A 14,129-nucleotide genomic window follows, 5' to 3' on the forward strand; every position below is an offset into this window, starting at 1 on the left:
ACGCTGGGAGAGCGAGTCCTACGAGGGGCCGCGCTCCGCAGAGCCCAGCGGAGCGGGGACACGGTTCCCAGCGTGCATTGCGGCGGGAGGGAGGCGGGGCCTCGAGCGCGGGGCCTTTCGGGGCTTGTAGTTCGTTCGAATGCGGGAGGCGGCGGCGCGGGAGCGGGATGGACTCCGCTTCCCGTCGGGCGGCGCGGCCCCATTGTGGCCACGCTCGCGCCCCATTGGCTGGCGCCGGGAGCCGGGCCTCGCTCCCCGCCCGGTGACACAAAGCGGATCCAAGATGGCGGAGGCGGGCGCGGGGAGCCTGCACGGGGGGGACGCGGCGGCGGCGCCGGGCCCGGCCGAGGAGCAGGAGCTGAGCCGGCGCCTCCGCCGCCTGTACCCCGCCGTCAACCAGGAGGAGACGCCGCTGCCGCGCTCCTGGAGCCCCAAGGACAAGTACAACTACATCGGCCTCTCGCAGGGCAACCTCCGCGTCCACTACAAAGGTGCCGGGGCTGGGGCGGAGGCGCCGGGGTGGACCCGGAGGGAGCCCCCGGGCAGGGCCGGGCTGGGCCGGGCGGGTCCCCCCCGGGTCCGGCAGCCCCCGGGGAAGGGGCTCTCCGGCCGCGGGACGAGGCGCTGGGGCCGGGCTCCGGCCCCGGGGGGGTTCCCCGGGCCCGGGAGGCCCGTGCGGGTGCCTTATGTAACGCTGCGCAGCGCCGCCGGGCGTTGCGGGCGGCCCGTCCTCCGTAGGGCCCGGCCGGGGGCTCGGGGGGGCCCCGCACGCTGCCCCAGCGGGGCTGCCGGCCCGCGGCTTAACGCGAAACAGGCGCCTGTAGGGCTCGGGGCTCGCTGTGGGGCTTTGCTTTCTCGCTGCCGGGGGCCGTTGTCCCTACCCTCCCCGCGGAGAGCCGGTCGTACCCTGTGCTGCCCGGTTAGTAAATACTGATGTCATTCCCCTCTTGCGTAACGGGGCTGTCTCCTGGCCGCGTGTGCCGGTCTCTAAGCTGAGCGTGTGGGGAGATGGAGAGGGAGCACCGCGCCTCGCTCAGCCTCTTCGGGGGGGAAGACAAAGGGAAGACTACAGCGCTGGCGGTGAGGGGGACGGAGGTGGTGGCAGTGCAGGATCGCACATCCCGCTTCTCTGAAAAGGGCGCTTTGAATGTGTGGAGAAACAGGTCCCTGCCAGGTTCAGCCAGCAGAGCTTTAGAACGAAACACGAGAGGGTTCGAGGCCCATAGGTACTGAAATCTTTGTTCTTTCCTAGGTCATGGTAAAAACCACAAAGATGCTGCCTCAGTCAGGGCCACGCATCCCATACCTGCAGCTTGTGGCATTTATTACTTTGAGGTGAAGATCGTCAGCAAAGGTAGAGATGGGTGAGTACCTGATTCCAGTCTGGTGGTTGGTGGCGTGTGTTTAACAGCCCTGCTGTGCTCAGACCTTCCTCTCCCGAAGGGCTGGAGGTCAGATGGCTGTTACGTGGGGTTAATAGGGAACACGTGGTAAGAATGCTCTGGAGGCAGAGGCACTTACAGAGCTTCTTAATGCGCAGTTTGATGTGGACAGTTATGCAAATAGAAGAAATTCTGGGTGCCTGGTACAACTTGAATTATAATCCTCCCTTCTCTTGTTAGCTAGGTCTGGTCGCTCAGGTACCTGGCAGTAAAAAGAAGTACTGAGGCATCACAGAGGTGGCCTGGGAGCCTAGCCCTAGGTCAGACAGATGGAATTCACGGCAGACAGCAGAATTGCACTTTTGCTAGTTTTCTTCTTTTGTGTAGGGGTGAACAATCTTTCTTGGAGACATTTCTGTTGAAATGTGGGTAGGCTTCAAATTTAGCATTCGTGTTGACAGGAGGGAATAAGGGCCGCTGATCACTGAGAACTGCTCTGCCCAAACTCCCGATCGGGTGATGACACACAGTTGTTTTCATTAGGCTGTCTCATGGGAAGAAAAATTTAGAAATCAGGATCTAACTAATGAGTGCAGGGTTCATGTTTGGATCACAGCTCCTGATGGCTTAAAATTGAAGTGAAGAATAAGGGAGGGACCTGAAAATTAACGTTGGACTGTTAGAGGGATGTTTGCATGGGGAAGAGAGGTTATAGAGCTACAAGAGTGCTGGAAGGAGAACGTCTGAGGCTGTTTTTAAATGTCCTGTATACATGATGAAGGAAAAGGTCTTGTGGAGGGTGGGGGGAAGGAATGAGGTGTGTACGCGTGTAAGCTGGAATCAGTGAAACTTGTATCATTTCTGGTGTAGGTCCTGAGTTTGGACTCGAGTTGGTTTCTCAGGATAGATTGCATCGTGACAGATCACAACTGTGGAGGCTTGGGAGACTGTGCTGGAACCAGAGTGCTAAATATAAGAATGTTTTTCCTGACCAAACATATATATATGTATTATGGTAATATTTAACACTGTAGACTGTTGCTGAGACTCTATTTGCCGTATCAGTCTATGCTATTTTGAATGGAAGAATTGCAAAAGCAGCAAATCCTATGTTAGAAGCAGCTGTACCTTACTAAGTGATACGTCAGCGACCTGACCTGGCAGTGAGTTCTGGATCTCATCCAGTCTTGTGGTCACTGTATTGGGCATTATTTTCACCCAAAATGTGGCTGGATCAGGGCGTCTCTTACGGAGTTCCTTTAAAAGCATATTCAGGATTTGGGGAAATGTGGGAATGCAGGAAAGGGGCATTTCTAACAGGGTTTGGGCTTCTGCTGGTAATGTAGATTAGTTTTTAATCATGGTAAAGGTATCAACGTGCTTTGTGTGTGTGTTTTTTTTTTTCCCTTGCTAAAGGCTGAATGTCACAGCTACAGCCATCCAGAAGGTAAAGCGGACCAGGAGAAGGTTTTGAGTGTAATTAATTAATCCAGGTCTGCAAGAATAACATTTGAACTGTGGCCTGTTTACAGGTCTTAGGGAAGGGCAGCAAACATTCCCACTAGAAGCCAAATTAGTCCTAATTTCTTACTGTTGCTGTCACCGTTGAATTGAGAAGTGACCTGTTTGTAAGGGGACTTGCAAAGGATCTTCAGTGGTGTTGCATTTGTTGCAATAATTGCAGTAATTACTAACTGTAAAAGGTTATCCGTACATCTGCGAATGTTGGGCTGAATGCTTTACGAATGCCGGGAGAAGACCTTCTCTATCCTTTCAGTTCACTGACTTTGTGTTGAACTGCTTGTCTGTTTTGAAACTGTGCACTTGATTAGTTTATGTAGCTGCTAAAATTAAAATTATCTACGGTGTGCATCATGACAGTTTTCCGAGGAAATCACTTTACGAAAGGTCACGGAGCAGCACTTACTCCTTGTTGCGTTCCAGGTCAACGTTACAGGGAGACGATGGAATTTGCTGCATGCTTCCCAAGATCAGAGTTTTGTCTTTTTTTTCGTGTAGTCTGTAATCCCAATGACTTCCAGGAACACTTTGGGCAATATGGAACCGCGTGTCTTAACATTACAGCGATATGAACATGAAATGTTGATAGCTATGGTCCGAAGTCAGTGCAGCGGTGAGCCATTGGAGAGCTTGACTTACGTCTCAGCCACTCTTATGCCTTGCTTTTCTTTTGCTGGTGGAGAGTGCTCCGATTTTTGTTATTGTGGTTTTGGGGATTTGTAATTGTGACCTTATAGCTGCTGCCTGTCCCTTAAAGCTTACTCTTGTGTGTCTCATTTTTAACCGTTTGAAGTCAGCCCATTGGGGCCCTGGGTGTTCTAATGCCAAACTGTGTCAGCAACATCTCTGCTCTTAGGAAGCTCTCCGGTGTTTATTACACCATGGTGGCTTCAGTTTAAAGGAATAAAAGGCCAGAAATCTAAAGAAGGGATTGGAGGGAATGAAAGGAAGTTTCCAAGTGGCGTAAGTGGCAAGGCCTGACCCTAGGAACTTCGTTGGAAGCCCCTGAGCAAGGGGAGAGCAAGAGGAGTCTTTCTGAGCTCGTTTTCAGAACGAGCGTTTCAGGCGTAAAGTCTCTGCTTGGTATCTTGTCGTTTGTTTGTGCTGCTTGGAGCAGTGAGGTGAAGGTTACGTGGTGTTAGCCATTGCGTCTCTGTTGCTGGAGCTTGTGAAAGCTCTTCGCGTTTCGGTTTAAAATCTGAGCAATCAGGTTGCTAAACAGGACTCACTCAAATGCTTTGGTGGAACGAGTTTCAGAAAATGTGCTTTAAGGAGTTGCAATTGATTTTGCTTGGGGGCTTTTGCTCAGCAGCCCAAAGCTATCTTTCAGTGCTAATAAATCTGTTAGTCTAGCGCAGTGTGCCCTGCTTAGGTGCTGACAGTTTTTAATGCGCAACAGAAACTAAAGTTGCAGTTCAGAAACAGGAGAGAAGTGACATTTACTGGTGGTGTAAGGATCCTGAAGCTCAGCAGATGATTTTATTTTATTTTTTCCTGACGAGACGTTGCCTCTATAGGGTATGCTCTGGTATACCAAGGGCTCTTGAACTGACATCGGACCTGGGGAGTTCTGCATGGGTGGTGTCGCTGAGGTACAGGGCAAAGCGAGAAACTTCTCCCATCAGTTGTTTTCATGGGGCTACGGTGATTTAAGTCAAGTGTGCTGTGGTTCCTTCCTTCGTTTCCTCCCCACCTCATTGCATCCTTGCTGCAAAATAAAAGCCCCCCCAGCCCTGCTGTTTTTCAGGCAGATTACTTACCTGCTCGGTTTTGCAAACCCCAGTCCCTGCACAAGAGAAGAGGGGGGGACTGCGGCAGCACAGACACCGGTTGCTTCAGGCTGCCATGGCTCTGCAGCCGTAGCTGGCAAAAAAGGTGCTGCTTTTGCGTTGTCTTTCTCCCCTGCCCTTTAAGGCACCTGCTTTGTAAAGGTGGTTTTGTTAATGAAGCAAATGGAAGTGTTTACGACAACTTGCCCTTTACCATCTCTAGACTTTTCTGCCTCGGCACTGCTAAAATCTAGCTTAGTTTCCTGGCTGATCTTTCAAAGCAAATTAGCAGCATGCGAAAAGTCCATTTGGTGCACTTAAACTTTTAAGATTTTTTAGCTTTTCTTAGCTTTGTGTTTTCCACTGCTCATGCTGAGATACAGCCACCATCTTTTGAGTTAAAGAAAGGTGGTTGAGACTCACCTTTAGCTGAACAATGGTCATTTCTCATCCTGTCGGTTTTTAGCCTTCACTGATGAGGCATCACCTTTATTTACTGTTCTCTTTCCTGGGAGAGGGGAAGCTGCCAGACTACCATTGAAAAAATTGTCCTGTCCTTCATGTAAAAAGTGAGATCCGCCAGTAGATCGGTCTGTGGTTTGTGATGCTGTTCGGGGAGATGGTTCTTATCCTCGGAGAGTAGAGCTGAGTTCAGCTTACGCTCCCTGCGATTAGCCGCAGCCCTCTTCTCGCCTCCTTGTCGGCAGTGAGCACACAGGGAGCGGTTCCACCAGGCTTTACGATGATACAGGCGAAGACCCTGGGGTTCTGCCCTGCCACTTGCCTTGTTTCCATGCCTTCCCTCATGCTCGCAATCTGTTACCCGGTTTTGTGGTGAGCTGGTTCAAGGAGATAGCTGGTTGAAAACTGGCCACGTCAAAATAATTACAATGATTTAGTCTGTTGACATCAGTGTCAGAAATTGCCCTTTTTTTTTTTTTCCTCAAAAAGGACTGCTCTTCAGGGTTCTGCTCTCAGACGCAGGTTGTAGGAGAGTCAGTAAGGGGGTGGGCTGAGCTGGGGGAGGGAAGGGAAGGATTGCAACCCTCGTGTAGTTCAATTCAACCTCTCTCTGGACGGTTTTCTCTTAAGGCTTGCTGGGGATTTAATTTCCTGAGCTGTTGTGTTTGTTGCTCAAGTGCTGTCGATTGGATGACCAGGACAAGAGGCAACGGCCACAAGGTGCGGCAAGCTAAACGCCAGCTGGGCAGGAGAGAATTTTCCCTGTGAAAACTGTTCAGCGCTGGGATGTGGTGCATCCGGAGAGGCTGTGGCATCTCCATCTTCGTGTCTGCCCGGGCAGACCCCGGGCCGCTGGATGCGCTGAGTTTCCTGTGCTCACCGCGGGAGGATGAAGGAGGAGGGTCCCACGGTCCCTTCTGCTCCAGACCTCTCGGTGGCTCCGCGATGGCTTGCTTCCAGCATTCCTCGGCTGAACAGCCTGGCAGAAACGGACGTGACCCTTATGTTCCTGAGCTGCCGCAAATAACTCGTGCTTTTGTCACGGTGGTGTTTATAACAGTTCAACCTCAGCTGTATTCGAAGCGCTGGACTTTCACGCTCCCTCTGTGTGCGGTGTGTCTGTGTGCTGCTGGTTCGCCAGCGCACCTCGCGGCCTCTTTCCCCATTAGGTGATCCCAGGAACGGTGTCTGTAAGACTCATCAGGGTAGGGCAGCCAGCCCGTCGCTTGGAGCCTTTTGTGACTCAGAAGGACAGTTCGGCTTTGTTTTCCTCTTTATTAGGGGCAAGGTGAATTGTCTCCTGGGCGGCCGTGCTTGTTCCTGACTGATGTTTCTTTTTTGTGACCTGTTTCGGCTCCCCGCTGTGGGGTGGGCTCCCCGGAGGCGGATTCTGAGTGTGCGCAGGTTCCTGGCCACAGTTGCCTGTCCTGCAGCCTTTCCTCTGCTTCTGAGCTTGCGGGTTGCCTTTGCAGTGGCGCTCTGCTATTGACAGCTGTCGTTTCCTGGCCATTGTCTGGTTTGGGACAGCAGCTTGGTTGCGGGTGCCTTGGTGTGCTGGAGCTCTGCGATGAGTCTCATCTCGCCGGGGCTCTTTTGTGAGCTGGCTTCAGGAAGGCTGCTGGAAGACCTGCTCTAGCTTTTCCTGCTGCCATGATTTCTCCTTTGATTTCCCCTTTTCTTCCTGCCAGCACTAAGGACTGTGCAACGAGTTGGATGGGGTTAACCGTCTTTTTGCTGGGTTGGTTTTCAGCTGGATCAGTTCCTTGGGGCAGTGCTTCCTTTAAACGGGGGAGAGGAGGCCCAGAAGGGGGGCAGAAGAGGGAGGGTGAGAGGACGTGGGCAGCAGCGAGCGTCGGGATCTCTCTTCCAGCCCCACCTCGAGCTGCGTTACACAGCTGCTTTAAGCTGTGCGGAGATGCTGGCCAGTGCTAGCTTCCACCTCGGGCATTTTTCTTTGGAGAGGGAGGACAGAGTACTTGGAGGAGAGAGGCGCAAGAGCTAATCTAGCTTAGAATAACAGTTTATTTAAAATCTTTCTTTAGCTTTCTTACACAAGTGTGCTGTGTCCCAGCCTTAAAAATAGCTTAGCTTCGCCCTGACTGAGAAAGAAAAATAAAGGTCACATGTTTGGGTCGTTCAGCAGTCTTTACATGAGTAACAAGTAATCTGCCCATCTTCCTTGCTTACGTTTCTCCCTGCCAACTTTCCATTTCTCTTCAGCGTATGGTGAGTGTGATTGCTCTCTGAAAAGCCTTACGCTAGTGTGCTCTAATGGTTTCCAGATGCTGATAGAGGTCTGTCCACGTCGCGCCCTGACGTCAGGGCCTCTGATGGCGTGGTTGTCTTTGTTCATCCCTCAGCCGGCTGCACCGCGGCCACCTCCTAACGCAACGCGGCTGCACGTGGCCGTAGCGAGGGCTGAGGAATATTCTGTAGCAGCCGAGGGTTTCTGGTGTCTGCACATGCTGAGTGTTCCCTTCTTTATATCTGATAAGCTTGTAAATAATTGATTGCCTCCTCTTTTTTATTTTCCACCCTCGTTTCCAAGAATCCAAAAGTGGCACCAAGAGAGGGGGTGGTTCTGTTTGCAGGTATGTCTGCTTGTTTAAACTTACGCTGTTCTTCAGATATTCATTTAAGGAAACCAACACATAAATAAATACCCCCAACTAGATTCAGTAAACAGTTCTCACCTTGTTCACGTTTGCAAACAGTCTCGTCCAAGCACGTCTTGCTTGCTCAGCTACTGACTGGCTGAGCAGTGTTCTGCTAAACCTTCGGTGCTCTGAAGTGTGGAGACACTTTCATTTTCTTTGGAGGTTTTGCATCGATTCATGACATCTCATATCACCTCTCCGTTTATGTCGCTCTGCTAAACTCTTGTAGAAGGGAGTAGTATTGAGAGCAGCTTCTCAGATGCAAAGCAAGTTGTGAGATTGAAGTATCCGCTTTGCAGTTGATAACTTTCCATTGCATTAAAAAACAACAACGATGAAGTAGAAACTGAAACGTGGTGCTTTATAGAAGTGTCATGGGCTTTACCATTGTAATGGTAAAATACCAATTCCTCGTTAAAACAGCTTAGGAAGTAAGGAAACAAAGTGGAAGTAGTGATGGTGATACGTGACTTTTTCACTTGTGATGTGCGTGTTTAGGTCTGAAGTCTCAGATATTTTTTATATTTCATGCTGTGATAACTCCTTTCTGTTGATTTTTTTTGTGTGTGTGTGTGTCCAACTACAGTTGTGGAATTTTGCGCAGTAAAGAAGAGTTTGAGGAAAAGTTTTTCTTTTTTTCTTCCTTCCCTCTCGCTCTCTGCTGTTTCTGAATATCTGTTGTAAAAAAGGTAGAAATATGGCAAAAGTGAATTGTAACAAAATAAACTGGATATCTTTAGAATATGTGTAAAACATTATGCTTCAATTTTTCAGTATATTTTTACACCTAATAAATCAAATTATAGAATAATGGGAACTGGTTGTTCAAATGTTGTAGGATTAAGCATCTAGGCAATTCTCTGTTTAATAATTAAATTGTACAAGTTGCTTAACTTTAATAGAGGGGAGTTTTTGTTTTCCCCACCATTTATGAAGCTATCGGGTGATGAACCAGTAAAGAATTTATCATCTTCTGTGAAGCCTGACTGTTTCTTCAGCTCTGTTACTGGCTCTGTAAAGTAGGTTTCTGTTAACGACATTATAGTGACTACTGCCAAATTAATTTTCCTAATTGCTTTTCTTGCAGTGGGCTTTACGGTCTACTTGTGGTGTAAGACTAGGTCTCAGTTTGCATGCTATAGTTGCAGTGCTAGAGATAAATCTTTCTTTTTGTTTTATGGGTTCTTAGTATCTGTAAAGATCTGTGAATTCAGTGTGTGTTGGTCTCCTGGTGCTCTGCCTAACCTTCTGGTTTTTGTTTGTTTTTTTCCCCCCACTGTTTCAAGGAGTAAGTATTCTTATTTTATAAGTACGTATGTCAAAACTTGGTGGGTTACTTTTTATGTAATATGTTTTCCACATAACTAAAATATAGTCCTGAAGTAAATGTTGCAGACTTGTCATTTTTTTTTGAATTTTGTGAAAACTTGTGTTAGCAAGTAAATACGCCTTTCGTAAGAATTGCTACTGTCCCTTTTCTGATCGAAGCCTAAGACAGATAAAATCAGTGTATGAGGATGACGGAATACCTCTAAGAGAAGCAACTACTTGGCAGCAGAATGTGTTCTGATTTGGTAATTACTTTTACATTGTTCCTGCTGTCTTAGTGGAGAATACAGGAATTCAAACTGCTCTTTGAAGCTGACTTTCTGTTACGATGGACTGAAACGCAAGATGAGTTTCCACCATGGAAGTTGTAGCCTTTCTGTGGCTTGCCCTGTTTTGGATGCCTTTCTGTTAGGTATTTGTGGTATCTCCAGTGCCTGTCTCTACCGTTTTCTAGACTTTGTTCATGCCAGGAAAAAGTGGTCTGTTGCTTAGACTGGCAGTCAAACACTCGTAAGTCCATTTAGTCATGGAAACGTGTTTAACTTCTCTAATATGTTGGATAAAAATTGTCAGCAACACTGAGCAGTGTGTTTGGAAGTGAGCTTTGTTAATCAGCAGGGCAAACTGAACAAAAATCTTACTTATTCAATTGGGTGTAACCAGAATAAATAATCAGAGAGTTATCAGAAATGCTTTGTACTGCTCCCAGACCAAATGCAGCACTTGCCATTGATGTGGCTTATGTGAACTTTGTTGAATAGCAGCTGTTTTAGGGAACAAGTCAGCTGTCCAGAGTGGAAGTCTAAAGTTGGAAAACTAATTTGGTGGGACACCTTAGCTTCAGATGCAGTTGGTTTCAGCCACTGTATGTTGCAGGATTTGGGGTCCTTTTGGGTGTGACAGTGCTTGTGCTGGCAAGTGGAGGTTATTCTGGGCAGATCCTAACAGTGGTTTCAGCCTGGGAAGGTTTGTTTATGCCTTTTCCTTCTCAAATGAAGCTCAAGTCAAGTCTTCATCTCTGATCTTTTTTTTCTGTCTTTGAGTATCCCTGCGTACAATGCTAATCTACATCATCCCCTTCCTGATGGTAACTCACAGAAAAGGGGTAAGTTCGACCTTTCCTACAGCTAACATACCAGTTGAACATGATACCGAAATTGGAAGGGAGCTCACAATCTGATACTTCTGGTGTAGTTAAAAAAAAATAAATTATTTTTCTCTCTCTGTAGCTCTGTCAGTGCTTACTCATAAATGGACTGAGAAGATGATATGTTACTGGATTACTGACTCGCATTTTGTTCTGTTCACTCACCTTCTCTTCAATGTAGATTGGATTTTACAGCTTCTCTGCCTTTCAGAGGGTGATGTGCCCCGTGGACTCTTCCAGGCTCAGGATACTTGTGGCCGTTTTTAACGAGCTCCTAAGAATTTTATTTTCTTGATTCTGCCTACTTCTTTTCAGCCTTGCATTGTTTGTGTTTACTGACCTCTGCTTGGGGAATTGGGATTCTTTCTGGAGCCAGTCAGGGCTATTTCTGAAGCGCTGCCACAGAGCTGTACAATATCCACAAATAAAACCAGAGCCGCTTCCACTTTCAAGATTCATTATGGTGTAGTTCCAAAATATTTATTGTTAGACCATAGAGTTGGAATCCGATATTTTTGTACCGTAGGTAGTTTTTTTTTTTTTTAACAGATTCAACTTGTTTGTCATTGCCTTAGAATAATATGCTCCTTAGCCCCATCACAACTGGGACAATGTGAAGTTTCAGATGGAAATCGGTACGGGTTATCATTTCTTTCCACTATTCAAATCTCTTGTGAATTCAGAGCCCACCTCGGACAAAAAGAATGGCAGTTCAAAACTTTGCACAAGATGAAATGCCGTCAGTGTGATGAGATGTGTTATTCATCTCTAATTTAGTGATTTAACTTCATTATTTCAGGCTTAACTGCATGTGTGCTGAAAGAGTGGGCTACAGGAGAGTTGGGCAGGATTCCTACCAGATAGTTGTGGTTATTATTTATGAAAGAATAGAAGCGATTGCAGGATGCAGTAAACCCTTGAATCATACTCATCTCTGAATGAGAGAAACATCCCTTGTTTAACCTGTGGCTCAGCTGGGTTGCTTGCTCCTGGGTGATTCACGTAATAAAACACCAGTCCCAGGAATTTCTGCCACGTGACAGCAATATTGTTACTTTGCTAACTGACTGGGGAACTACCACCTTGCTAAAAGTCATGGCCGACAAAACAATTCAGGTAATGTCTGGTTTTGACTCACCTGAAATTTGGGCTTTGGTGTACCTCAGCACCTGTACTAAAGCACGCTCTAAGGAGAGACTGCCGTGTCAGTGCACTGTTGGCACAATAAACAGGTTCTAGGCCCCTAATTTTCCACCTTTGTCTCCCCACTTTCAGGTGGTGTAAATCTCATTTGCCTTGTAGGTAGGCTTCACGGGCACCTGGAAGAGGAGTGACCAGGATGTTTCACCATCCTGACTTGGTACCATTCAAGAGGTTAGGAAATAAATAGAGGAAGCGTGGTATCTTTCTCTTCAGGGAAGAGTCAGAACTAGCATTTGAGATGAGTAGTGTTTTCATGTTTCTTGGAGAGAGTCTTGCTGCTTTCTGAGGAAAGAAACCCCTCCTTCTCTGTAGGAAGTATACTGCCTAGTCCAGTTACAGCCACGCACTAATTGCTTTCTTCCTCCTTTTGACTCACCCTTACTTATTTTGCATGTAGGAATGCCTCCTAAGTGCTGGGTGCTTTCCAAGCATTCAAGGGAGATGTTCTTTGCTTCTGGGATTCTTAAAACTGAAAAATGTCGAGTAGGGATATGCATGAATTCTGCTGCTGTTGCTGTGTTCGTCCTCCTTCTAACTACCTAGTGAGTTCTCCATTCCTGCATTTGAGAAGCCGAACAGATTGAAGTGCTGGAATTTCAGCATTAGTTACTTGCTGTCAAAGAACAGGTCTGTTCTTAGCTCTTTTGCTGGGCTCATAAGCATTTTTGTGGGTTGCCTGCACAAAGCAGCTTTAGACTAGCCAAAAAAACTTTTCTTATATTGGCCGTTTGGCAGGTTGTCTCAGTATCAGGCTTATTCTAGAGAAACATCTTTTGGCTCAAGGAATTGCTTGTTATAGGATCATAGAATGGTTTGGGTTGGAAGGGATCTTAAAGACCATCCATTTCCATCCCCCCTGCCATAGGCAGGGATGCCACCCACTAGATCAGGTTGCTCAGGGCCTCATCCAGCCTGGCCTTGAACATCTCCAGGGATGGGGCATCCACAGCTTCTCTGGGCAACCTGTGCCAGTGCCTCACCACCCTCTGAGTGAAGAATTTCCTCCTAACCTCTAATCAAAATCTCCCCTCTTTTAGTTTTAAACCATTCACCCTTGTCCTATCACTTTCTGCCCAAGCAAAAAGTTGCTTTCCATCTTTTTTTATAAGCCCCTTTGAAGTATTGAAAGGCCGCAATGAGGTCCCCCCAGAGCCTTCTCTTCTTCAGGCTGAACATCCCCACCTCTCTCAGCCTTTCCCCATAGGAGAGCTGCTCCAGCCCTCTGGTCATCTTTGTGGTCCTCCTCTGGAACCGCTCTAACAGATCCACCTCCTTCTTGTGCTGGGGCCTCACAAGGGCAGAGCAGAGGGGGACACTCACCTCCCTCCCCTGCTGCCCACTCCTGTTGATGCAGCCCAGGATGCAGTTGGCCTTCTGGGCTGCAAGCACACACGGCTGGCTCACATCGAGCTTTTCGTCCACCAGAACCCCCAAGTCCTTCTCTGCAGGGCTGCTCTCAATGAGTTCTTCTCTTGGTCCGTCCTCGTGTCTCAGATTGCCGTGAGCCAGGTGCAGCACCTTGCACTTGGACTTGTTGAACCTCATGAGGTTCACGTGGGCCCAATTCTCAAGCTTGTCCAGGTCCCTTTGGATGGCATCCCTTCCTTCTGTTGTATCAACTGCACCACTCAGCTTGGTGTCATCTGCAAACTTGCTGAGGGTGCACTCGATCCCACAGTCTATGTCCTTGGTAAAGCATATTTAATTAAACAGGTATTAAACAGTACCAGTCCCAGCACAGACCCCTGAGGGACACCACTCGTCACCGGCCTCTGCTTGGACATAGAGCCATTGACCACCACTCTCTGGGTGTGGCCTTCAAGCCAACTCCCTACCCACTAAATGGTCCACCCATCAAATCCATCTCTATTTTTTTTTTTCTGCTTCTGGGGACTGTTTTCCTCTGGCTTCTTGAGAAGCCAAATATATGGGACTGTGAGATCTTTAAGACAGGCTTGTTGTCTTCAAGATGGTATTGAGAATTGAGATTCTGCTCTTGCTATCTCTACCTTGGATGAGTATTTCAAAAGACAGTGGTGGGAAAGGGAAAATGCATTCCTATCAATGTATGCATACCTTAAAAATAAAGATTAAAAATATCTAATGCTTGCTCAATCCAAACTGCAACTGGTTACAAAGACCATATCTTTTGAGGACCTCTGGCAGCGAACGTCACAGCAAGCAAAGTCCTTGCACCTCAGCCATATTCCAAGTGTAGCTTGGCAGGGTCTGTATTTCTCAGCTCACTCTGATTGCCTTTTATCTGATGTCAGATGAGCAGGGTGGGTGGTGTGACTGGAAGGAGGTGCGATGCCGTATGCAGCCTGGATCTGTGCTTTCTTGGGGGATGCCTCTTGAGTGCGAAGCTGTAGAAGAGGTTGTCACCTCCTTACCATCTTGAGGCCCACATGTCAGGCACTGTTGCTCACTGAATCTGCGCTTCACTTGGCTGGTGCTATCCAGCATGTGAAATTCTGGAGTGAGGAAGAGTGGTCCTGCTACAGGTAAGAGAAGTTTAAGTGGCAGATCCTGATTCTGCCTAAGCCTTCTCCATCTTCTGCCCACTAGCTGGTGTGGATGCCAGGACAAGCAGAAGCAGACAGGTAGGCTGCTGTGTGTGCGGCAGGCATGGGGGGGTGCAGGTTCTGTGGTGGGGATG

The 14,129-nt window shown here is 48.0% G+C and overlaps 1 protein-coding gene across 4 annotated transcripts in view; it reads left to right on the top strand.

The window, feature by feature from the left end:
• RANBP10 (RAN binding protein 10) overlaps positions 1-14,129 on the top strand; it is a 76,827-nt gene that overhangs the window by 1,403 nt on the left and 61,295 nt on the right. Inside the window, exons 1-2 of one of the 4 annotated variants that reach the window (XM_083852056.1) lie at positions 49-491; positions 1,253-1,364. In XM_083852056.1, the coding sequence (XP_083708182.1) occupies positions 140-491; positions 1,253-1,364 (464 nt within the window). In that variant the 5' untranslated portion in view covers positions 49-139. Of the gene's footprint in view, positions 1-48; positions 492-1,252; positions 1,365-14,129 lie in introns of those variants that run through there. The other 3 variants (XM_083852055.1, XM_083852057.1, XM_083852058.1) reach the window with 3 other exon arrangements.

Source organism: Anser anser, assembly GCF_964211835.1.
Source record: "Anser anser genome assembly, chromosome: 11".
In the NCBI taxonomy this organism is placed as follows: domain Eukaryota; kingdom Metazoa; phylum Chordata; class Aves; order Anseriformes; family Anatidae; genus Anser; species Anser anser.